Source organism: Labeo rohita, unplaced genomic scaffold (genome assembly GCF_022985175.1).
Source record: "Labeo rohita strain BAU-BD-2019 unplaced genomic scaffold, IGBB_LRoh.1.0 scaffold_791, whole genome shotgun sequence".
NCBI classification, from domain to species: Eukaryota; Metazoa; Chordata; class Actinopteri; order Cypriniformes; family Cyprinidae; genus Labeo; species Labeo rohita.
The window spans coordinates 1-26,546 of record NW_026129735.1 but is presented as its reverse complement, the minus strand read 5'-3'; the positions used below and the strand labels follow the sequence as shown (position 1 = coordinate 26,546).

At 37.0% G+C, this 26,546-nt stretch overlaps 1 protein-coding gene across 1 annotated transcript; it reads left to right on the top strand.

Annotated features, from left to right (window-relative positions):
• Positions 1 to 1,852: 1,852 nt before the first annotated feature.
• Positions 1,853 to 25,068, top strand: LOC127161989 (receptor-type tyrosine-protein phosphatase S-like). Its single transcript, XM_051104770.1, has 6 exons — positions 1,853 to 2,021; positions 9,241 to 9,366; positions 13,500 to 13,645; positions 14,839 to 14,980; positions 19,837 to 20,025; positions 24,528 to 25,068. Exons 2-6 carry the CDS (start codon positions 9,285 to 9,287, stop codon positions 24,647 to 24,649), a joined length of 681 nt encoding a protein of 226 aa, XP_050960727.1. The 5' UTR covers positions 1,853 to 2,021; positions 9,241 to 9,284; the 3' UTR covers positions 24,650 to 25,068.
• Positions 25,069 to 26,546: the final 1,478 nt, after the last annotated feature.

The following is a 26,546-nucleotide window of genomic DNA, read 5'->3' as shown; positions in this document are numbered from 1 at the left end:
TTAGCCTGGGAGCTTCTGAAATGGAGGTATGTGAGAATGGTTTTGTACGGTTGGATAGGTGATGGGAGGTTGAAAATGTAGATAAAATGGCCTTTTTTTGGCATGGTCTGTCTTACTGTCCGAGATGGTGGGGTGGACTTTTGGGTCGAATTTGGAAGTGACAGTGAGTTCTGAACATCTGAGAAATCCAAAAAAAAGGCTAAGACAAACATAGCAGTGAGTGTGCGGTTAGCACAGCATTTTTCCAGCTGAGATGCTTTGGTTGCTATGATTTAGAATATCCACGACAGCAACGTCTTAATTGTATCTCATTTTAAAAGGGGTCATCGGATGCTAAGTTCACTTTTACATGTTGTTTGAACATTAATGTGCGTTGGCAGTGTATGTACAAATCTACCCTATAATGATACAAATCCATGCAGTGGTTTTTAATTAATCTGTAAAAATAATATCCCCTTTTTCAAATCGAGCCATTCTCAGATGCCTGTCGGTGTGGCGTCACACCCACAGAGGCCGCTCCCACAATAGTTGATGAGCCTCTTACCTCAGACCCGCCTTAAATCAGCTGTAACAGTCCAGTAACCTCCATTGTTTCGATGCTGGAGCAGGGATGTAAGTTAGACAAGAATATCTCCGATTGAGCGATTGAGGTGTTGTGTTGCTGGATGTAATAATGAACATAGTGGTCGTCATTTACTCCCGACATCTGAGCTGCTGAAGATGCAGTGGATTATGTTTGTTTGTGAAGGGAATGTGCCTCCCGATTTACATATATCCGTCTATGTTCACGCAAATCATTCGTGATCCAGCTTCACTTACAGCAGAAGTGAATATAAGGGTTTTTTTTTTATGAATCTTTGCAATTGCATTTCCTAATACTGTGCTAGTTAGCAAGTTTAGTGGCTAAATGCAGCTAAAGTAAACAGGCCACAGAGAGAAGAGAGGGGCAGGGCAAGCAGAGCTCATTAACATTTAAAGCAACCTTGACCAGAACGGGATGATTTTTGCAGAGCTGATTTTGGCAAGGTAAAAAGATAAAAACTACCAATGAGAATTTTTAAGTATATTATAGACTTTTCATTAAGACCCTGAAGAATCACATCAACTTGGAAAATGGGCATCCGATGACCCCTTTAAGAATTTTACTAAATATAAAAAAAGCACTAAGCAGTAATACTGACTTCTCCTGATTGTCATCAGGGACCATGTCAACTAGATGAGCCCCAGAGATGGACCATCAATCACCTAGACAGCCGTCAGCGCATGACCACAGGAACCAGATGAGTCCTCTACAATCTGACTTTCCTGCAACATGGGAAAGCGCTGTATAAATAAACATGATTGACTGTAGGATGATTGGCCGGTATTTGTCCCGCCCCTTCTCTATTTACGGCTAGGTAAGTAGTGACAGTGACAAGCACTGTGTTGTACAGTTATCAACTCAGCTATACAAACAAACAAACAATAAATAAATAAATGCATACATACATAAATAAGAAGCAAGAGCAAATGAACTTGAACAAGGAGGTTGGTCTTTATTCTTCATGTTTAATGACTGTTTGTGGTACATTACACAAAAACAGCTTTGAAACTGCATAGCTTAATAAAAGCATAACATTTTAGAATACAACGTCCCTGTGCCATTGAAAAAGTAACTCATATTTCAGATGAACTTGCATTAACTTGCAAAACATAAGAAAGAATGAGGAAAAAAAGTCCATTACCAAATAAGGAAAGACATTCACATGCGTTTTCAGTTACAAGGCATGCCTCCCATTCCCAGACCCTCCAATTTTCTTTTCTTTTTTTTCCCTCCTGAAAGTCATGTGATTTACTGAAAAGAGAGATCAGATGTCTGGGATTTCCATTAAATGCAGATCCATAACATCAGTACATTTATTTAAGCCCACAATGTAGTGGCAAAAGAATAAACCAAAAGAATTCAAGAAAACAAGGCACATCTTGTATATAATATCCAGAAGAAAAACTCAGTTTGCTGTTTGGAACACGGATTTCCTCAGGTTTGACTTGTTTACATTTATGTATGTATGTATGTATGTATGTATTTGTTTGTTTGTTTATTACAGAACTTGTAGAAAACATACAAAACAATAAACAAGAAAAATAACAACATATCCAGCATAATAGCTTTGGATTTTCATAATAAAAAACTAACATCTTTGAGGACGAAGGTATGGGTCACATTTGTAAGGCTAGAAACATAAGTGCTTAAGTCAACCCATAATTTGTCACCACAATCAAAAACAAATGAGCATCTGATTCCTCAACAAAACCACAGAACCAGCAAGACTCGTCAACATTAGAATATTTGGAAATTAACAAATTAATGGGATACATTTTATGAAGCTTAACCTTGTTAGATATACAAAATTTACTTGGCAAAAGACAGGCCTTTCTCCAATTTGTTTGTTATAAAGTAATCTTTCTCTTTGTCTGAAATATTTTGCGAATATGTCTGTTATTGCTTTCTAAGATATGAGTGATAAATGATAAGTGATAAACTAAGCGATAAATAACTTGCGTACACAGGAACCCCCAATCCGTGATTTTTTCATCACACATGTGTATTAGTGTTCTCTTTGATTGTGGGAAATTTGAAATGTGTGCGTCTTTCGATTCCAAAGATATCGTTGTTGAAGTTTTTATGTGGTTTTTATTATCACAACTGAAAGAGAAAGCAGGAAGAAAAAACAGAACAGCAACACCAGTTGCACGTTCAAGCTCACACAGTGCCCAACGTTTTGCTATGGTTTCTGTGTTGAACGAGGTGTTTCCTGGAATCTGCAATTGCGTTTTCCATACGTGGATGCATAAAGTGTGGCATAATCCAAATGGAACTGCAAATTTTGCATTACCGTTTGCTTTTTTGCTTTCAGATTTTTTTTTCTTTGCCAGATTTCAAATGAAATTTTTTTTTAATTATGATGTTGTATTATGTGTTATTGCAAAAATGAGTGTATATATATATATATATATATATATATATATATATACACATTCTTGAATCATTCTTGAGTCTTGTGTCTTGCCTCTCCACAAACTTTTAAATATCTGACTTTAATTTAATGACTGCAAATGCTGATGTCATTTGATTCCATCTTTATTATACCTGATAATGAGCTAAATGGTTAAACTTAAGGAGGTTAATCAATATAAAGTATATTTCAAGAAACTAAGACTTAAGATACTCCACTCTTTCAGTTGTTTAAAGATTGAAATATTTTTTTTCCTTTATATTTTAAGCGTAAATTAATTTGTTTTAATTTGAAATTGTGACTCAAAAGCAGGTATTACACACTTTGTAATCAACATATCACAATGGAAAAAAAAAAAATTGTTCCTGAGATTCAATATCTGGCTCGAACTGTTATGGTAAAATCGATGCCATCTTTTCTATGTATTGACAAGTATCCAGGGCTGTCAGTCAGTTATGGCAATGGGCGTTTCGTTCTCCGACTCACGGTACGTGGTAGACCAATCATAAAGGACTGCGCCATCTGACCAATCACTGCAGTGAGGGCTCACGGAAAGGAGGGGTTGAGAGAGACTGATTCTTCTAACTGCTTCGCACGAGTCGTTTATGAATCATTTAGAAATGGGGTAAAATTTAATCTATTTTTGGAAAAAAGTGTTTTTTGATCTTGCATACACGTAAACCTGTTTTGGGAGTCTATTAAAACAATATTATCAACCTTTAAAATGGCATAATAGGGGCACTTTAAAAACGTCCATTTCCCACTCACATTTGAGAACTGTTGAGCCGATTTTTTAAACATGGCTGATTGGCCATAGCGTTCACACGCTCAACAGATTACTGTGATTAGCTACAATGATGAGGGCTTCACGCTCCTCACCGAGCGCTCACAAATAAGCACAACGGGAGCGTTTGAAAGCCACGTGTAGCCGTGGGCGTGATTCAGCATTAGATTTAACATTAGTTTCTGATAACTTAGCTGGAAAGTGTGAATGGAAAGTAATGAAGCAATGCACTATAGGAAGCGATCACTTTCCTATTGATGTTAAGATTGGAGTGGAAATAACAAAAGTTGAGAAAAGGTGAGAAATCCAAGATGGAAGTTTAAGACAGCTGATTGGGAGATTTTTAAAGATCTGTGTCAAAATAGAATGGCTGAAATTTACTATTCAGATATGGATGTAGAAGAGATGACAGAATAAGTGAGGTAATTAAAAAGACAGCTGAGGTGATAGGTAAAAGAAAGTCAAGAAATAGAAGACAAGCGGTTCCATGGTGGAATGAAAAATGCAGTGAATTAGTCCGTAACAGAAATAAAGCCCTTAAGAAAGCAAGAAAATCGATATTGTTCGCTGATTACATTAATTATAAAAGAGCTCAGGCGATGGTGAGGTGAGAAATAAGAAGAGCAAAGAGAAGCTATTGGAGATAATTCTGCAATAACTGCAGTAACTGATAGTGATAAAGCTGAAATGTTAGTGGAGACATTTGTTAAGGTACATAGTAATATGAATATATCAGAGGATATGAGAAAATATAGGGAACAATGTGTGATGGATAATGCTCAGATATTTATAAAAAAGAAGCCTGATGGAGGCACACTAGATTCAGATTTTTCACTGTACGAGATAAAAAGAGCTTTGGTGGGGATTAAACAGACTTCTCCTGGCAAGGATGATATTTGCTACGAGATGATTAAGCATTTATCGGATGTGTCTTTAAATTTGATATTAGGACTCTTTAATATGATTTGGGAAACAGGGAGATGCCTGATGCTTGAAAGCACGGGGTTGTAATACCTATTGCTAAACCAGAAAAAGATCAGTATCAGCCTATCAATTATAGACCAATATCTTTGACATCCAATATGTGCAAACTTATGGAACGTATGGTAATGAACAGATTGTCGTGTGTTATTGAGAGCAAGAACCTGTTTTCTGCCTATCAGTGTGGATTTCATAAGGGAAGGAATACTATGGATTCAGTTCTATGTTTGGAAAAGGCTCAGGTTAAAAAGGAAGTGGTAATAGGTGTGTTTTTCGATATTGAAAAGGCATATGATATGTTGTGGAAGGAGGGTCTTTTATTGAAGTTGGATAGTATGGGAATTCAAGGTAAAATGTATAACTGGATATTAAACTTCTTGTTCAGAAGAACGATACAGGTTAAAGTAGGTTCTGCATACTTTTGGGTTCTTCCAATAGAGAACGGAACCCCTCAAGGCAGTGTAAGTAGTCCTATTCTACTTAACTTAATGATAAATGACATTTTTTCTAATGTTGACATTGGTGTAAGCAGATCATTGTATGCAGATGTTGGAGCGTTATGGTTTAGGGGGAGAAATGTTTTGTATGTGGAAAAGAAAATGCAAAAAGCTGTTATGGAGGTTGAGGATTGGGCAAGGAAGTGGGGCTTTAGATTTTCTGTGGCGAAAACCCAGGTAATATGTTTCTCAAATAAGAAAATTAATCCATCCCTGAATATAAAAATGTATGGGCAACAGTTAGAACAAGTTAAAGTAGTCAGATTTCTTGGAATGTGGATGGACTCAAAACTAAATTTCAGAGTACATATTCAGAAGCTGATAGAAAAATGTAAGAAAGGAATAAACATATTAAGATGCTTACCTGGAGTTGAATGGGGGGCAAGATGTCAGTCAATGGAAAGAATATATAAAGCAGTAATAAGAGCTAATATTGATTATGGTTGTATGGTGTATTGTTCTGCAAATAAAACATGGACAAAGAATATTGAGAAGATACAGACGCAGGGTATGCAAATTTGTTGTGGAGCATTCAGCATTCAGCACCAGTGGTATCACTACAGGTTGAAATGGGAGAAATGCACCTAGAGTTACGTAGACTTCAGCTGATGATGACATATTGGTCTAGTATTAAAGCGCATTCGGAAAGTCACCAAGTCAAAAACATTTTAAGTGAATGCTGGGAGTATGAGTATAAAGAGTTTGCAAGCTTTGGTTGGATTGTAGGGAAGGAAGCACAGAGAATGGGTCTTGATAAGTTTGCGATCGCACCATCAGTGGCGATCCCTGCAATACCTCCCTGGTTGTTCCCAATGCCACTTGTTGATTTAAACATCCATAAAGAAATTAAAAGTATCAATATGAACATCCCAATAGTTTTAGCTGTGAAACAATATATCAATCATGCATATTATTCAGTTCTGCAGATATACACAGATGGATCTAAAGACCCAGGGACGGGAAGAACAGCAGCTGCGGTGTATATACCAAAATTTAATATTATTATTGCCAAGAGAACTTCTGATCATGTATCTGTATATACCTTGGAATTATTAGCAATATGTCTTGCTCTGCAATGGGTCGAAGAGATCCAGCCTGATACTTCAGTGATTTGCACTGATTCAATGGCGGCTCTGACTAGTTTACAGAGTGGAAAATCAGACACTAGGCAGGACATATTATATGAAATATTACAGATTTTATATAGGATAAGGCAGTTAAGATTATTGGTTTACTTCCTCTGGGTTCCGGCCCATATTGGAATAGAAGGGAACGAATGTGTTGACCAGCTCACAAAGAAGGCCCTGGAACACTCACAAGTTAAGTTACAAATAACAATAAGTAAATCTGAAATTAAGAGACTGACATACGTTGAAGTTGAAAAGAAATGGCAAAAAAGCAAAAATTTTAAATTAAATGTGGGAAAATGGAAGTAAAGAGAGGCATTTATGTAAGATCCAGGAGTGTGCTGGCAAAAGGAGAGTACATTACGGAAATAGAAGAAAGGAGGTTATCTTAACTAGACTGAGAATAGGACATACAGCGTTAAATAATAGTTTGTACAGAATTGGAAAATGTGAAACGGGTAAATGTGATAAGTGTGGAAAACCAGAAACGGTTGAGCATGTGCTTTTAATGTGTGTCGCGTATGAGAGCTAGAGATATCAGATGTTCCAGGAACTGGAACTGTTGGGATATAATAGTATATCTTTAAAGACACTCTTAAGAGATGGATCAATGCAGGTTAGAATATATAAAATATAGTTTACATTTTTAAAGAAGACAAGATTAATGGAAAGAATTTGAAAATTTGAATGTTGAGTTTAGATAAGTAAAAGTGTGTGTGTGTTTTTTTTTTTTAACTTATAGCCGTATTCCATGACCATGTGCGTTCCACACTCCAGACCAGTAGGTGGCGGACATGCACCTTTACCTTAGTTTGCCAATCCGCCAAAAAACCAGAGAGATGAAGAAGAAGAAGAAAGCCACGTGTGCCAGCGGATCCCTAATACATCTGCATGTAGACGGATCCGCTGACAGACGTGGCTTTCAAATGCTTCCGTTGTGCTTATGTGTGAGTGCTCGGTGAAGAGCGTAAAACGCTTATCATTAGGTGTGTTCGACTTCATCTACAGCTACAGAAAGCGATCAACGAGAGTAGCCGAGAGCAGTCGCGGGCGGAGTTGAAAATGGAGGCGTCAAGTCGGACACTTTCTGCTCTCGTTAGTGAAGCTCTCGCGGTGTTTGCATGCTCTATCACAGATGAAGTGAATTAAATGCAATATTTATCAAATATACCGACTTTTCAAAAGCATTTTCATAAGCAACAGAAACACGTTTCATATACTGCTTAATACAGCACCATCTGATCAAAAATAATGATAAACAAACATATACTGTTTAAATACTAATAATGTGGGGTTATATATGCTTTTATCAGTGTTTTATGATATATCTGACTCCATATAACATTGCGATTACAGTAAAAACACTTTTATTGTTCTAAAAACACAGATTTGTCAGCATTATCGGTCTTGAGGATGTTAGAATAAACCCAAAACACACGTGATCATGTCATGTGGTGAATCTGGCCAATTGTGAAACAGTCATGTGGTCATCAGAGCTCCTGCAGCTGTCTGAAGAAACTGCACCGGCTGAGTCAGTCGCTGCTCTCGAATCGCTATCGCGGTACTTTGATGCCACACGTGACAGTCACAAGGCATCAGTGCCGTCTCAAGTCGGACAAAATTTCTAACCGGCATGCACTGCTTCAAGTCAGAATTTGATCGAGCTGCGCAGCACTGCGTTAAGTTGAACACACCTAATATAACTACAGTAAAAACACTTTTATTGTTCTAAAAACACAGATTTGTCAGCATTATCGGACTTGAGGATGTTAGAATAAACCCAAAACACACGTGATCATTGTCATGCAGTGAATCTGGCCAATCGTGAAACAGCCGTGTCGTCATCAGAGCTCCTGCAGCCGCTCTGAAGAAACTGCACTGGCTGAGTCAATCGGCTGCTCTCGAATCGCTATTGCGGTACTTTGATGCCACATGTGACAGTCACGAGGCATTGGCACCGCCTCAATTCGGACAAAATTTCTAACCGGCATGCACTGCTTCAAGTCAGAATTTGATCGAGCTGCGCAGCGCTGCGTTAAGTCAAACACACCTATTGGCTGCGTCCGAAAGTCTAGTCAGCTGACTTGCTGCCTTATCAGGCAGTGACTTTGAAGGCTGCGAAGGAAACTCTAGAAACAGTTTCGGACAGACTTCAGAGGCAGCAGAACGTGATGTCATTGCTAGGTTACCTAACGGATAAGTTGTAGATTTTGTAGAAAAACGATCTTATACAGTTATATATAAATGCTTTAATAATACATAAAGACCTCAATGTCATTACCCACTGAAGGTCTGTGCATCTGAGAAGACGACTGAGAATGGCAGCTACTTTTTGCTTGAAAAAATAAAAGCACTGATGCAAGTAATATTGCAGAACAGGTCATTGTTATTAGTGGCTGTTTCGCTATTATTGGTAGTATATTGTAAATTTTATTCTTATTCACTATTCATTTGAACCCTTTTAATAATTAAATACTACTATTACAAAAAGTATTATTTATTATGCTTTTTACACTATTATTATTCATATATCATGGTCAAGACCTCATCTATTATATAAAGTAACAAGTTTAATTTCACCAGAATATCTTTATTTATATAGCCTATATGACGCACACGCACAGTATTGTGGGAAATCGAAGGCAGCGAAGGATACATCTAAGCCTGACTAATTTTGAGTTGTGTGAAACTGTAATTGGGAGTCTGAGGGAATCTGGACATGCTCAGACTAAGCGTTTTGGTAAAGCAAATGTGCTTGATGGTTGACTGGTGACACAATGTGAACATTTTTATGTTGATCTTGTCTGTCAGCAAGCATCATTATTCATCAGGATTCTCCTGTTTCTCTCCTCCAGAGTGCCAGACAACCCCAGCCAGGTCAGAGGTCATCTGTGACGTGATGCCAGCCAGCCACCTGCCCATCCTGCTCTCCCTGAGCGCCCTGCTGCTGTCTCCGCTGCTCACTGGCTCCTTGGCTTTATGTAAGACCAAACTAAGATGAAACTTGAGTTTAAGAGTTAATTTTAAGTCTCAAGTGTGTCAAAAGTTTAAACTAGACAGATTTTTCTTCTAGAATTCAGATAAAATGCCATGCAAATGTAAAGATTTCGAGAATCAGTGGTTGAGGGTGGCCATTTTGGGTCAGCGACAAGGTATTCCTATTGCAGGCCCAATATTGGATGATTCAGTGGTTAAGGTTGGCCATTTTGGGTCAACATCAACATATGTCACCCTGGACCACAAAACCAGTCATAAGGGTCAGTTTTCTAAAATTGAGATTTATCTGATTCATCTGTGTTTTTCCTTTAGGAGTTCAAATATTCAGAAGAAGAGGGGGGTTATAGGCCCGAAGGTTTTTGAGTTTGGACTGACCGAACTGTATAGTTCAGTTGAGAAAAGTCATCCAAGTGTACTCCTAATATGTCCAGAACTTCCTGGCCTTACTTCCATTTTATATAACAATGTATTTCTTGGCTTGTGTACCACATATATGTGTAACACTGCACCACTCCTTAGGATGTGACTATATAATCTGTTGAAGTAAAAATAAATTTGGAAGAAGATTTTGAACAGACAATTGGCTTTTTCATAATTCTTTCCATGGGCCTATGCAAGGAATGAGAATAATTGGACAGCATCGAAAGATAAAGTGCTAAGATATGTATTAACAATATTTGTTTGGGAAAGCAGTTACCAGATAGTTACACTGTAACAAACAAACAAACAAACAAAAATACAATTTGTTGAGTCAGCTTAAAATAATTTGTTGACCTGCTGCCTTAATATTTTAAGTTCAGTCAACTCAAATAAGTGTAGTCATCTTGAAATCTTAAGTTGTACTAAGCTGGGTAAGTAAGTTGAATCAACTCAAATATCTAAGTTATTCCTAATTTAACATTTTAAGTTGACTGACCTTTTTTTTAGTTGACTGAACTTAACATTTTAAGGCAGCCGGGTAACAAATTATTTTAAGTGGACTCAACAATTTATTTATTTATTTTTACAGTGTAGATGCTAAAAAGTTAGCAGTTAGCAACAGTTGCACTTAGTTACATAATTCAGTAAAAATAACAAATTCATTTAAATTAACTGTTAGCTGTTCAATATTAGAACTAATGCTTTGTATTAGAATTTAGGAACAGTCAAGCTACTCTTGGGAAAACAGTTAGCACTTAAATATAATTTGTACTTTTGCACATTCACATTCATTTTTTTCTGAGGAAAATTAGATATTCAAAGAAAAACAAATGGGACAACTGATGATGTGTGAATCCTGATGGTTTTGGTTTCCTCATTTGCGCATTATACAATTATACGCAATTTTCCATGCTACACACAAAATCAGGCTAACTCAAAAACTTGCCTACACAAGCTCAGACCTGACGTGAGATTTGATTGTAGCCACTGCTCACATCCATATTGATAAATTCCAAGTTTTGCATAGAAATGACCTACGCCCAATTTTCTGCCATACGTTCGTTTCATAAATGAGTCCCAATATGTGTATATTTAAAAATATTGGCTCTTAAAGTTGGACGCTAATGGTGCAGATTTTCTACCATATTGAAGAATATTTGTGCTGTTTTTTTTTTTTTGTTTTTTTTTTTGTTGTTTTGTTTTGTTTTTTTCCCCAAGTAAGAAGCAACAAAAAGCACCATACAAATAGTCCATATTACTTATGTGATTTATTCCAAGTCTTTGTGTTCAAAATATGGCCTAATTTGTGTGGTTCTTTGCCTTACTATACACTAAATATGGTGTAAGTTGTATTGACTAGCATTTTAGTACTTTTTTTGTAGCTTGCCAGCCCCTGATCACTACACACTTTCATTGTGTGGAAAACAGCAGCTTGAACACTCATAAAAATATCTTCTTTTATGTTCTGCACAAAAACTAAGTCAAACTTGTTTGGTACGACTTGACAGTGAATAAATGACAGCATTTTTGTCTCTTTAAAATACAATAGTTTTTTTGATCAGCAGATGACACCTCGCTGGATCGCGTCACCTCCACCTGCTGTATACACACACACACACACACACACACACACACACACACACACTTTCCTGGGCAGCCCAGATTAATCTTGAAGCAGATTAGCAGGCTCGAATTTACTGAATGTTAAAAAATTATTATTGCATGCCACCTTTGTGATCCCGCATCACCGGCTGAGTCCAATCATCCCTTGCGCTGATAGATTAAAAAGGCACTTGACTTCAAGTGTCTTCCTGTTGTTGATAGTTTGCATACATAGAGTAGCTTTATGAGTGTTTAAAATGTGCACAGAGGCATTAAAATTCTGACGAGCTGATAATAATGTTTTTTTAAAATTATTGTTATAATTTTATTATTATTTATACCTATTTTTTATTTATTATTTTATTATTATTATTTTTTTATTTTTATTTTTTTTGTAATTTGTATCTTATTATTTTTAATTAAAATTTATTTTAGGAAGAAAATCTTGGAAACAAATGTCTCCATTTGCTCTCCACTTAGTTCCATTGATGTGTAGGAGAAAAAGTGATGATGTTTCCTTTTTTACTATAAAAATTTTGAAATAACAGCATTATTAATTATTTTTTTAAATAATATTATATTTTTTTCCCCAAATATAAGCAAATGTAATTAATTTTAGTCATATCTAGCAGATTTTTTTTTTTTTTTTTTTTTGGCAAAAAAAAAAAAAATATATATATATATATATATATGTATATTGTGTTAAAGCTGTCAAACGATTAATTGTGATTAAACGCAAATAAAATAAAAGTTTGAGTTTGCCTAATATATGCATGTGTACTGTGTAATTATACAAACACATTCATGTATATATTTAAGAAATATTTACAAGTATATGTATATATATATATATATATATATATATATATATATATATATATATATATATATATGTAATTTTATTTTATTTTATTTTATTTTGTTTTTTGTTTTGTTTTATTTTATTTAATTTTATCTAGACCATGAAAATGTTTTTCTTTTCTTTTTTTTTTTTTTGTTGCTGTTGTTAACCTTTTTTTTATTTAAAAAAGTTACTTTCAAGGGTAAAACCTTAAAACTTCAAAATTGCCAGGATTTGTTAGTTCCTCTTGAACTTTTTTTTTATTTAGTTTAATATTTTATTCATTATTTCTGAAATTTTATATTACTTTAGTTTTCACTTATATAATTGTTTATTTTATTTATATTTTATTATATTAAATCTTTTTTTTATTATTTTCTTCTTGTAATATCAAAATATAGTTGTCAATTTTAATAACCCCAAAATCAAATGAAATATAATCACTTTTTATTTTATTTTATTTTATTTTATTTTATAGAGTAAAATAAAAATATAATTGGTTATTTAATTTATATTTTATATTTAATTTACTTCTTATTATTTTTATAATATTGCAATATAGGAACCAATTTTTAAAAATCTAATGAAAATATGTACATTTTATATATTTTTGTCATTTATTTTATTTTTATTTTTTTTCTGTATAAAGAAAGAGAGAAAGAACCCATGATCTGTTTGAGCTTACACCTGGCACGTCTTACGGGAAATGTGCATAGGGTTTTGGATGCTTTCAGATCAAGGCAGAGTCACTAGTGCTTTATTATTCATTGGCCAATAAATTATTCAGAGTGACGTCAACGTGCACATTGTCTGTGGTGTAATTACCGGCATGCTAAAAAAACAGCCACTTTCCACCGTGGCCCCTGTTTCTTGTCAACATCTGTATTGTAGCAGAATGGGTCACTAGCCCACTCTAGTCATAGTCTCCTCGCTCACTGTGTGTAGGTGTGTGTTCAATCACTCGGTAATTTAATTTAATTGATTTGCTGTTACACTGGCCTTGTGACGAATTGGGTTAGCTTCTTTTTACCTGTGATGAGTGTTCACTATAGCTTGCTATAGCAGCATGCCACATGAACATTGTATGTACACATTCACCAAAATGCACAAAAAACACTGTAAGAGGGTAGCTTGACTTCATATTTCTAGGAAGTGATACAAGCTGTTATAGTCTCTTCCTTGACTCTTTTGACAAAATGTAAGGTTTTTTTGTGCCAAACAGGGATAATGCTAATCAGTTTTCTTTTTCTGTAGCTCCACCTAGGTTTACGAAAGTACCCGTCGACATGATCGGCGTCTCCAGAGGTATTATATCCTTCGTTTGCCAAGCCACAGGTGACCCCAAGCCGAGAGTAACCTGGAATAAGAAAGGAAAGAGGATAACATCTCAACGCATCGATGTGAGGCTTAGCGTGCTAGCACTTATTCAATACATCAGCCATGGCTGTGGCATTTCTCACAAGATGCCATCATAAAGATGTCTGGAACTGTTTTTTGGTTCAGTATCTTAGCTTGTGTGGGTTTTAGTCTGAGTCTTATATTCCTTTCTTTGTTTAGTTTTTTTGTCATAACACTGCTGGAAGATTTAGTGTTGATCAATGTTTAGTGTATCTTAATTAAAGCTAGCTCTGCATTTACCCGCGCTGTCACTATTCAAAAAAGATGAAAGATGAAAGATGAAAAACTTCCTTTAGAAAAACATCAACAGAAAAACACATTGGCAGTTGCTGCGATCCCAAAAGTACGCTCGAATTATCATCTTGGTTGCATTTAAAAGTCATTTCGTGAGGAGTTTGAATTAATTTGTTTCCCCCAAAGGCTTCACTTTGATATTGATCTATGCACAATTAGGAGAGTGTGTCATCACTGGGATGCTTCTTATTTTCGTAGCCTTTAAAACTCACCCCCCGAAAAACCGAAGAGACTTTTGCCACTGGCTTACAAAGAGCCTTGTTCCTCTTTGTGATTTCCTATTGATTCGAACTGTTTCGCTACAATGACACCAAATGCGAAGGCACCGCAGGAGCCTAATTAAACCTCTCACATAATTTGAGCTCACAGCAACACCTAGACATTACAGGACATGTTGGTGCCTTAAAATAGAAGTGGAACCATTTTTTATCAGAATTGATGTAAACATGAAAAGGGTTGGGGTTGAGGGTCAAAAGTTGGGGATGCTGGTTGATCAATCTAAGACTTTTCGGAAGGGAGCAGGGGTGCCCAAACTCAGTCCCGCAGGGTCAGTGTCCTGCAGATTTTAGCTCCAACTTGCCTCAACACACCTGCCAGAAAGTTTCTAGTATGCTTAGTAAGAGCTTGATTAGCTGGATCAGGTGTGTTTAATTTGGCTTTGAGTTAAACTCTGCAGGACGCCGGCCCTTTAGGAACGAGTTTGGGCACCCCTGCCCTAGAGCAACTAGGAATGAAGTGTCTTGCTCTGTAGGCACATGTAATCGGTAATTTTCCAATTCTGGGATTTATAACACACTCTTTGTATCTTCAGGCCAAATTTTGAACCACCAGGCAACTGCTAATGACATTTTACCATAAAACATTTTGGCGTAATACACCAACTCTTTGTCCTCTCACACAGACAATAGAGTTTGACGAAGGTGCGGGGCTCGTCCTAAGGATCCAGACTCTCAAAGCACCTCAAGACGAGAGCATCTACGAATGCGTTGCGGAGAACAGCGAAGGTGAAATCAGTGTCCAAGCTAAGCTGTCCATCCTTGGAGGTAAGACTAAAGTCATATAGGTTGACAATTGTGTTTCTGTGAAGTTCATCTGCCTGGAACTTTCTACATTACAAAATCTGTTATTGCGGTGTTGCGCTTTCAACAGCTACACCCTCTTACATTATTTACTCCTAAAAGGGGCATGCTAGTACCTTAAATGGGAAAAGGAAAGAAAAGGACATGAAGTGTAGCCAAGTATGGTGTCCCATTTATGCTCTGCATTTCACCCATTTAAGTAGTGAACGAACACATACCCAGAGCAGTGGGCAGCCATTTTGCTGTGGCGCCCGGGCAGCAACTGGGGGTTCGATGCCTTGTTCAAGGGTCTCACCTCAGTCGCAGTATTGAGAGTGGAGGAGGGCGCTGTACATTCGCTGTGTACATTCCTGTGAAAGTTATTTGCGTAGACCAAACAAGTTAGAAAAGAGTCACTAAAGTTTTACCGGTGCGTTTCTCACTTTCCAAACTACAACCAGAATGCATTTGGCAATGTTACGAAGACATTAAGTCCAAACATGTTGGGAAAAGATTGAACTGTCATGAGTGCATTCATTTGTCCATTAACAGCTTAGTTTGTGTAAGATGTTGCACTACACGTTGCTGTCACTAGGGTTACTTCTCTGAATAAGTATAAGATGTGTGTTCGCATCAGGTTTAAGGCTTGAAAACCTAGTCATGAATAGATTTGGATGGATATTTGTCATCTCTCTTTGTTTCACCCACTGCTGCTGCGGCTGGAGATCCTAAGGAATTTTTATGATCAGTCACAGTATGATATGTCACTGTTCAACCCACTAAGATGATGATGAGTTGAATCAGATCAGTTCTCTGGTTAACGTGAACGCGACCAAATCTTTCTGTCGCAGAATCTCTGTCGTTGTCACCATCGAGTTATCTGTTTGTTCCCCATGCGCTGAGGTCTAGCAATCTGCCTTGTGAATGCCGAGCACTGGAGCGAGCAGGCAGCTTGCAGGCTTCTTCCTGGGCCCCAACCCAAGCCAAAGGTTTTTGTAGGCAGCCCAGTTTTACATGAAAATCCTGGCTTTGGCAAGACCCATGCAACTTAGGAAGAAACCCAGGTGGCAGCACTAGGTAAAACAAAAAAAAAAAAAAGAAAACCGCTGCTCCGAGCCTTAGCAGAAGAGTAAGGCCCCTTTCATGCTGTAAGAACTCTGGGTTCAGAGTGATGGCCAACAAAAGATCAGAGTGGGAACGCTGAAATGCACAGCCAGGCTTGGCATCACCTAAAATTCTAAGGTGTCAGACCACCTTCCCGAAACATTAACCCATTTCCAAAACCCTCAGTTTTTTAGACAGCATCATAGGCTAACTCCAGATATGAAGGCTTTTGCAAAAGTTGGCTTTTGGTTTTAGCAGCAGCACACTCTATACTTGTATTTTGTGCTCAGTGGGAAAAAAAGTCCATAAAAGATATGAAAATGAGTGGACTGATAAAAATGCTAGGTTTAAGGTAACATCAGGTAATTTTACCTAATGTATTTTTGTATTGGGTATTTTTAAGCTTTTCAGAGTGTTGTTCTGTTACTGTAGCTACATGTTGCAAAAAAAAAAAGGAAAAAAAATCTTGTAATCTGGTTTAAGGTTGAGGTCTATTTAAGTGCACAATTTAAGCTAATAGTTGTGTGTGGTTATGGTATTTTTAACTTATTAGAGTTTTCTGATGTTAACTTAGCAACATGATAGCATTAAACTCTTGTCATCTTTTCTGGAGGGATAAAACTGATGCAAAGCAGTTAGGTTTAGGATTACAAGTGCACTATTTTACCACGTAAAACTGATAAAAATATTAAGTTTAGGTTACACATACTATTTTACCTGATATGTTTGCTTACTGTGAGTGTTGTGTTGTTAGCTTGGCAACATATAAACTGAAAACTCTTGTAATCTGTTGTGGATTGATAAAAGTATTACAAATAGTTAGGTTTAGGGCTACAAGTGCTGTTTAAGCTAATATTTACCTCTAAAAAACACTTAGTTGAATATTACTGACTCGGGCGAGTATGATGAAATCTAAAGCCTCCATTCCATATTCCTTCGCTCTCTTTTCCCCGTTTCATCCAAACCCTTACCTCTGAAACTTGTATTGTCTCCTTTGTAGGATTTGTTTTCCCACTTCCTTTCAATCATATCCAGTATGCTAGTGCAAGCTTTTCTCTTCCTAACTTCAAAGGTAACTGTGCTGATTTCTGATGTCCTGTTTTTGACAACATTAAGATTTAGGTAATGACTACGCCACCCCTATATATGCAGGATAGGGGGACCTGATATAACCAATTTCCGCCCAGGCGGTTCAACTGAAATAACCTGAAAACCAAAGTGCAACACAAAATCAGTTTTATTTCAATAAAACAGTCATCATTAACCTACACTTTGACAGATATATTATGAATTTTGGTTGACTTTGAGTGACAGAATGCAGTTGTCCGTAAATGAACCCACAACATACAAAAGCCCAAAACAGATGTCCAGAGTGAAACACTATAATAAAATGGCCAGTATGGTACTGGACTGCAAAAGATTCTCGTATCAAAACAAAACCCAAAGAAAACCCAAACCAAATCAAAACCCAAACCAAAGATCAAACACCAAACAAAATCATTCAACATAAAACACCACAAACCAACCAAAGAAATTTTCAGTATGTGGAAAATTCAACAAAAACCTGTCAAGACCATAAAATTACAATAATAAGGCCAATCATTAATCCCAAATAGCAAACAGGCATAAGATCACATCAATATGGGCAACCATAGACTGGAATGGACCTCTATATACTAAATGCAATGAATGATCAAATAAACAAAAACCAAAACAAGATGGTGGGAAAAGAAACAGTGGTGCACAGTGCAGCAATCAGCATAAAACATGTCATAAACTGGATTAAACGGTAACAGACAACCACCTCATTGAGGAGGATCAGGCACAGTACTAAACTGTGAAGCCAATCACTTCCTTAGAGAGGAGAGGACTGGCGCACAACCACATAGATTACTACAACTGATATTGCTAGCCGGTAGAAGCCAACCACTTTGTAGAAGGAAAGGCACAACAGTACACGACGTCTCGCTGACAGTGTCCAAGGTATTATTCCTCACAAATCATACACGCTCCGCACAGAGACAATCATCAATTTGTCAAAACCACACACACATCCCTCTGCAGCTCTTCTGACCAACGATAAAATTCATTAATTAGCAGAAACCACACACACGCAGCTCTTACAAGCACCAACAATGGGGAGTGCAGCAAAGGAAACATGAAGAAACGATAGTTTATCAACAATCACGAGACTTAAAAACCTCCGGCTTGTTGTTTCACCTGCCCGCTTAAAGGCACAGCACACCTCTTTCCAACTACACATACATAATATTTGGGCTCACTTAGTGTTTCATGTGATATTTATGCTATTTTTAGTATTATGCATGATATTTTTCCTGATGCCACCAGGGGCTTGGACCCATCATCACTGCTTCAAGCTATATTTATTATGAAATGTATTTGTCCTTGTTTTTTAGTATTATACATCATATTTGGGCTTATAATTGGTATGTTATGTGCTATTTAATCACATATATTGTATTTTATATGATATTTGGGCTTATGTTTGCTCATGTTTATATATGTTTTGTTTAGTATTTTAGATAATTGTTAGCTTTCTTTTGTATTAAACATGATGTTTGCTCTTATTTTTAGTATCGTACATGATAATTGGATTTATATTTACTTGTCCAGTATTTCATGTGTCATTTTGGCTTATATTTTGTATTATATTTTAGTATTTTATATTACACTAAGACTTATTTAGTATTATTCATGATATTTTTTTGTTTGTTTTGTTTTCTTTTGTTTTGTTTTTTTAGAATTATGTGTGATATTTGGGCTTATTTTTAGTTTTTTTACATAAACACAATACATATTTTATTCGTTTTTTAATGGGTTTAGTACTTTTTTAGGACTATTTTGTCAGTTTTAGTGGTATTCGTGGTGTTTTTATCAGTTTTAATGTTATACATTATATGTTGTTTTTTTGTTGTTGTTGTTGTTTTTTTACAATAATTTATGATGTTTACACTTATATTTGGTTTTATAAAAGGTAAAATCATCTGTTTGTGGCTTCAGGCTTTTTGTTTGATGCCCTAGTATTTGTGCGAAATTCCGAGCTTCACCGATCCTGATGGAAATCTAGCAGTCACCACCACGTTTAAGGATTTGAAATGCTAATGTAAAATAGCTGTGCTCCTGAAGAGCCCCGAAGAGATGCCGCTAAGCGACTTTACTAGTAAACTGTAACAATAATAATAAATCCAATAATAATAAGTCCAAAGCCGATCTCTAGATGCTCTAGTTTAAGAAACTTTTTGAAATTGGGATGGTCAGAGACGTGTCCTTGATCCTGTAGTGGTGTATACCACTAGGCACGGTGCCGAGTGCAGAAGCTTGTCTCTGATAGTGTATCTGGAGAGGCTGAAATGGGATTCATGCTCCTTGTCTTCAGTGCAGCCGCACAAGTTGATGGCACAGTGTTCTCCATATTCCTCACCAGCGAGTTCTAGGTACTATTAATATGCTTCTAAAACCATCTCTGGCTATGGCGAGAGCTAATCAGTTAACCTGATTAAGGAAGTGATGAAATTAAATAATTTCTGTAACTGAAAATAATAAAATTTCCAATACTTGGGAGAATATGTCTCTGAGAATCAGGGGAAAAAAAGAAATTGGGAACTGGCAAACTTAACATTAATAACTAAATAAAAATAAACAACAAAGCAAAAGAGTAGGTAATTGGCATCTAATTGTCCACTGCTTGTCTGTAAACTTCATGTTCTCTCCTACAGAGGACCTGCTTCCTGATGGCTTCCCTAACATCGACATGGGCCCGCAGCTGAAGGTGGTGGAGCGCACGCGCACGGCTACCATGCTTTGCGCTGCCAGTGGTAACCCCGACCCGGAAATCACCTGGTTCAAAGACTTCCTTCCCATCGACAACAGCACTAGTAATGGCCGAATCAAACAGCTCAGATCGGGTAAGACAAACCGATGCAGCTTAAGCTTTACTGCTAATTTTCTTCTGGCCATCCCACTGCTTTTGATTGTAGATACCCTGTGCTCTTCAAAACAACCACCCACATAGACAGAGCCATAAATTGCTAGGGAAGTCGAAATGGAAATAGAATGACTTTTCAATGACTTTGTCAGAGGAGCTTAGTCCAGATTTTGTGGCAAGCATATGATTAATGTCTGGTTTAGGCTAATGAAACTTTACTGAAAGACCCAGTAAAACTGTCTATTATACATTAAGTCTAGTACTTCAGTCACCCCAAGACCACCATTGTGGGTCAGTGATTTGTCAGCAACAGAGAAAAGAAAAATCTGCCAGGTCACATTTGTTTTGGAGCTGTTGTGGGCTGCAGATACTCTTGACCTGAACTCCATCATGGCGTTTTCAAAACAAAATTTCAGATTCTAGCACAGTGGTTTGGCGGCGAGCGGCTACATCTGCTCTCGCTTATGCTAGCCTTGAGTGCTTTGTTTTGCACGTGTTAATGGATTTGCCATTTTGTGCTCCTGTAGTGCAGGAGCACAAATGCCACCGACCTTTCAAGTTGAGGAAAACAAGCAAGATTATTGTGCAGCCTGTTGGGCCTTACCCAAATGGTCGACCCTTTTAGTGTCCATTAGCAATGTCACTAGCCACAATGTTAGTGTTCATAGCTGATTTAGCAAGCTAATTACTCTGCCCTGCTGACAGATGTACAGATTAATAAGACAAATTTAACGGATTTAGGGAATAGGGTATATTAGCCTTCTGAGTTCTGAGTTCTTCTTAGTCTTCTGAGTTCCGCCTCCCATTCTCCTTCTTTTTCTTTTCCAAAATGAATCACATTTTTTGAGAACCTGAAAATGCTTGAAAACTTTGCAGTGGTGAAAATGAACATCTAATATGGGTTTTAGAAGTGGGTGTGGCAAAATGGCTCGATTTGTCAAATTGATTATATCATTAGTATTTTATGATGTTAAATAAATGATTTTCTATGATAAAAAATATATATAATTTGATATTTTATAATATTAAAAATTGTATTACAATATTAAAATAGTATTTTAATTATATAATATATTATTTTATTCATGGGTCAATAAAAAATAAACAAACCAAAATAAAAAAATAAATAAATACACCAACTGAATACAGACTGATCATTTTACAACATTTCTGTATATACTAATACTTTCATTGTAATATTGAGATATATTGAGATTATAAATTTTTAATGCGCATATGTGACCCTGGACCACAAAACCAGTCTTAAGTCGCTGGGGTATATTTGTAGCAATAGGCAAAAATACATTGTATGGGTCAATATTATTTTTATGCTAAAAATCATTAGGAAATGAAGTAAAGATGTTTCATGAAGATATTTATTAAAATTCCTACTGTAAATATATAAAAACTTACTTTTGTATTAATAATATGCATTAGTAAAAGAATTTTGATTTTGATTTTTTTTTTACACCCTCAGATTCCATATTTTCAAATAGTATTTTCAATAGTATCTCGACCAAATATTGTCCTATCCTAACAAACCATACAACAGTCGAAAGCTTATTTATTCAGTTTTCATGATGTATAATGCTCACCCTTATGACTGGTTTTGTGGTCCAGTTTCGTGCATGTTGTTCATCAGATCCTGATGGGACATCTGTGCTTGGATGAGACGTTTTCAAGGTCAATGTGGATCCCGATCACATTCTGATTTACGCAGGTGGATGAATTCATGACTAGTTTGTCTTACGCCACCTTATAAAATGTCTGGAAGCTTCTTTGAACAAACAGCTGCATATTTTTGCAGTCATGACTCGATTTGTGACATTTCGTTTGTTTGTGATCCTCTAACCCGTAACCCTAACCTCAGTTAACCAGTTCTTTCCAATCTAACCATGACTTAGGTCTCTAGCAAAACAAGTTAATTCTGCTGCCTCGATGCTCTGATACTAATGACACACTGACGCTCCCCGATCCTTCCTCAACACCTAAAATACACATAAACTACTACAAATGAGCTATAATTCATCTACTTGTCGAAACGACGTCGACATCCAGCCTCAAAACGCACATCTGCTTGGCTCTAAAACATCAAATATTCGCGCAAAATGATTTATTTGTCTCATTTATAATCTATTGTATTTTGTTATTCAAGGCACTGCACTATTCCAGTAATTATTTTAATTTAAAGACGATGAAGTCTTCTTAATCAGGCACTTCGAGATTTCCTCAGAATAAGAATGGATGTCAGTCATCAGTGTGCTTGTTCATTATGAACTTTTTTGATTATGCACTAACAAACTGTAGCTTTCCATCCCCCATATTTGGCCGATTCTCAGTCAGCTTACACATAGTACACTCAGAAGGCATTTGGATCTGTTAATGTATTAGTTATTGTTCAACTTCAGATAATAGTTCATAGCTGGAGGGCTCATGTCAGCTAGCTGGTTGCGTCTTGACAGATATTCAGAAAATGACTTCCACTTGCCTTTTATCATAAAGGGTATTGTGCGCCGTTATGACTCTTCAAACTCGACACTATTGGTTAAAGTAAAATAACAGCTTGTTTTGTTGCTAGCAGTGCTGCTAATGGAAGGCTACACCGGCAGCCTCAAATCACAGGCAGGATGGATAATGGAAATTCAAAATGTAATTATACATATAATAATTATACAGATACTAATTGAACACATTCTCGGGATTTGAGGGGAAAAGTGAGAGGGATCAAATACGTTTTCCGACGTTTTAGTCAGGGAATGGTTTTGTTGTTGTTGTTGCTAAATACCCCTCTTTCTTAGTTAGCTAGGGACTGTTAGGGAGGAAAAGCACAAAATATAAAAAAAACACAGCTGCAAATATGTAATAAAGTCAGTGTGGAATCGTCAAGCAGCTGAATAGCAAGCAGGAATACCCAAAATAGTCTGGTTTGGCAGGAAGGAGCCCTGAGAAAATTTGCTTGCTTTGGAGCTGCTGGGAATTCATTTGTTTTTAAATGAATTTGGATATGCTTTGTTCCTTGCTAAGGTTCCCTAATGACATTACTCAATCATTAGTTAACTGTTCATAGAAAGGGGCATCACCAGAGTTACAACCCTGACGAAGGTGAGAAAGAAAGACGGGGAGAATTCAGACCTCCCAAAAGCTTGGCACACCACTGTGGCATGGCTTATTTATCAGCCACTGCTCCAATAATATTAAAATTTGCGCCTGTTTTCTGCAGCCGCAGCCTCCTTAATTAACGGGAGAAGGAGACCGAACGCCTGGTGGAGATTTCCACCAGATTTTCCATCGACGGCACGTAGCACAGGTTGTGCTCGAGCAGTTCCCATTCGGCTGCGCCCCTGAGGAAACTTTAGAATCCTCTCCAAGCCCACCTGCTGTCACCCGGCCACCCACTGCACCAATGTGCACATCAAACGAGCGCGCACACACTTTAGAAACCACCTTCAATTTCTGTCTCTCCCTGCCATGCCTCAACACTCCCTTATCCCATCATGCTGTTGATCCGCCGCGAGCAGGTCTGAACACTTCATCGACCCAGAAGCCGGAATCTCGTTGGCACTCAGAATGTTCCACAGGATGCAGACTCTGCTCTTAAACTGCAGCGTGAGTCCCTGCTGTTGATGTCCCGCCGCTGCATATAGCGGTAGCTGAAGGTTGATGTCTTCATTCAGCCAGAATAAATGTTTCTCCAGGAAAGCCAAATGAATTGATGCAACTTGTCGAAATGCAGCAGTAGAATACCCCAAGACTATACCCCATAGAATGGGGTACCCCAAGAATATATACCCCAAGAATACTATACCCCAAGAATACCCCAAAGAAAAGTTGGCGTGGGACAACCTAGTGGATAAAGTACCAGTGGTAATGGAAAGGTTGCTGGACCCAAAAGAAAGCTATTTGTCAGCACTCCTAGTCATCGCAGTTGCTCAGGTGGGAACTCTGTAGTCGTAAATGCATCGGCAGCGGAGCCCTCAAAAATTAGCCACTGTTGGTAACTACAGCATTTTAGTGTAAATACTTGGCAGCCCTCAAAATTACACTGAAAAGTGCAGGGGCAGTCGAAGCCTAATGGTTAGAGAATCAGCCATGTAACTCCAAGGCTGTGTGTTTGAGTCTTGGTAACAGCAGGGATTGTAGATGCCCATGACTGAGGTGAGACCCTTGGGCAAGGTACCGAACCCCAAACCTCCAATAGCTCCCTGGGTGCCTCATCAAAAAATGTTAATTGCAGAGAACAAATTCTTAGTATGGGACACCATATGTGGCTTCAAAATGTTGACTGACTTTCAGTTTATCAGGATAAGATGCTGCACCAAACATACAAAATAACATGGTTTCTGAGAGTCTTGTTACTTTTGAACCTCTAATAGTTTGCTGTCTTCTCCTCTCTCTGTCTTTTTTTTGTCTATGTCTCTCTGTATTTTTTATTTTATTGTTAGAATTTATTTGTTTTTTGTTTTGTTTTGTTTTTTCTCCCAGGTGCTCTGCAGATAGAAAACACTAAGGAAACTGACCAGGGAAAGTACGAGTGTGTGGCGTCTAACGTGGAAGGTGTCCGATACTCTTCCCCTGCCAACCTGTATGTGCGAGGTAGGGAGTAACCTGGCTGTGGATCCCATCGAAAACAACCAATTAGAGATGTATGACCAGTCACATGACCTGTTGTAGATAAACTAACACTAAGGCACATTTGCAGTAAAAAAAAAAAAAAAAATCTGATATCCCATATGTTTAATGGGTGATTTTCAGTCTTCTCTCTAATGGGTGGAAACTTGAGTCATACAGGTATGCCCATCTTTGATTCTTGTCTTTTTCTGTCCATTGTACGACCTCTTGAGATGTCTTTCTCTCCACATTGGACTTGAAATGGGATTTTGTCTCTGGACCTCAAAGAGATCGCTTTCGGATCACTACGAGATCACTACGCTCCTGGTCGTAGTGAATGAGGAGTGTGTCCGTCCAATTGGACTGCTCTGTATTTCTCCGGATATCACAGCAGAAAGCACCATCACACATCAAATGTCAGGGTTTGAGCTTTAGGACTATAACGTAGTTCATAGAACAGGAAGAAGGAGGCGGGAACCAGCAAACATTTAAACACTTTAATAATAAAACCATTACCCATTTTCAGGCCCACACACAATATGTGCCAGCAGAACTCATATAACATTAATATATTGGCTTACTTAACACATTTTACCATATTTCTGCAGTGCAGGAGATGCATATGCATCCATCATTAATCCACATTAGAAGAATCACACTCATCTTGTACTGTTACATTGCACTGTGTTCTGTCATTGTTAAAACACATCTGGACTGCGATTATCTGTGTGTGCTGTGTCAAATTCATCAATTTCAACATTTCAGTTGTGTGAGTTCTCTGAAATGTTGCACTTGGGGAGGGCTACATGCCTCAAATATGTGTTTACTGTAGCGGTAGGCCTGGCTGATAGTCTGGTGCTGTTCCGTTGAAATCATTTCTGCAGTCACGGTCATGCATGCACGTTGTGATACGTGGGCTGCCCTTTCACCTTTGTTGAACATTCGTTCAGTATGCATTTATATTGGGGTGGGGGGGTTGTTTCAGTATGTCATTATTTATTTTAATGTTGTTTTTGTTTTCTAGAAGTATTTTTCCTTAATAAAGGAATGATCCAGGTTCAGTACAAATGTTGCATTTGTGGCACGATGTTGGTTACTAATGAAAATAATTTAGGGAAAAAACTTTTTTTTGGATTAAAATTGCACACTATTTTAAGTTTAGCCACATTTTTAAAATAAATAAATAAATAAATAATAATAATAATAATAATAATAATAATAATAATGAAAAAAAAAAAATGAATGGAAATCATCATTATGCTTCCAAATGCTATGGATAGAGCTTAACTTTAACTGAACCTGGAAATTTCCTAAAAATAAACTACTATTTTAACTTAAAATAAATACATAAATAAAGGTAAAAAAAATTGATAAATTCTATATGAAATCTATTGATACACTGTTAAATATTATGAACAGTATAAATTTGTAAACTAATGACATAAAGTTAACTTGATCTTGTTTTACACAATGATTATGAAATGGACTGAGTTATGATGTGATTTTCACTCACTGGATACCAATCGAGGTCATCCATCACACTGGCTCTCTGAAACTGTGAACAGTTCATATTTAATTATACTGCTGTAAGGCACAGATGCAGAATTTAGAATGTAACCTTTTGAGTCTTTTGCTTTAACTATAACAGTATTTCTAAATTTAAAAGTACTTAACTAACTTGTAAGTAACTAGTAATGTTTCTTTTCAAAAACAATTCTAAATGTTAGCACCAACACTCAACATTTCTGTTAAAGTTTCAGTGATGTTTAATTACAATTTCATGACTCCATGCTCTCCATGGCTGTTGTGCCCAAGGAGATATAGAGAGATTAATCATATATTTCAAGCCCCAATGTGTGAGAATCCAAACAACATGCTTTTACTCCAGTTGGC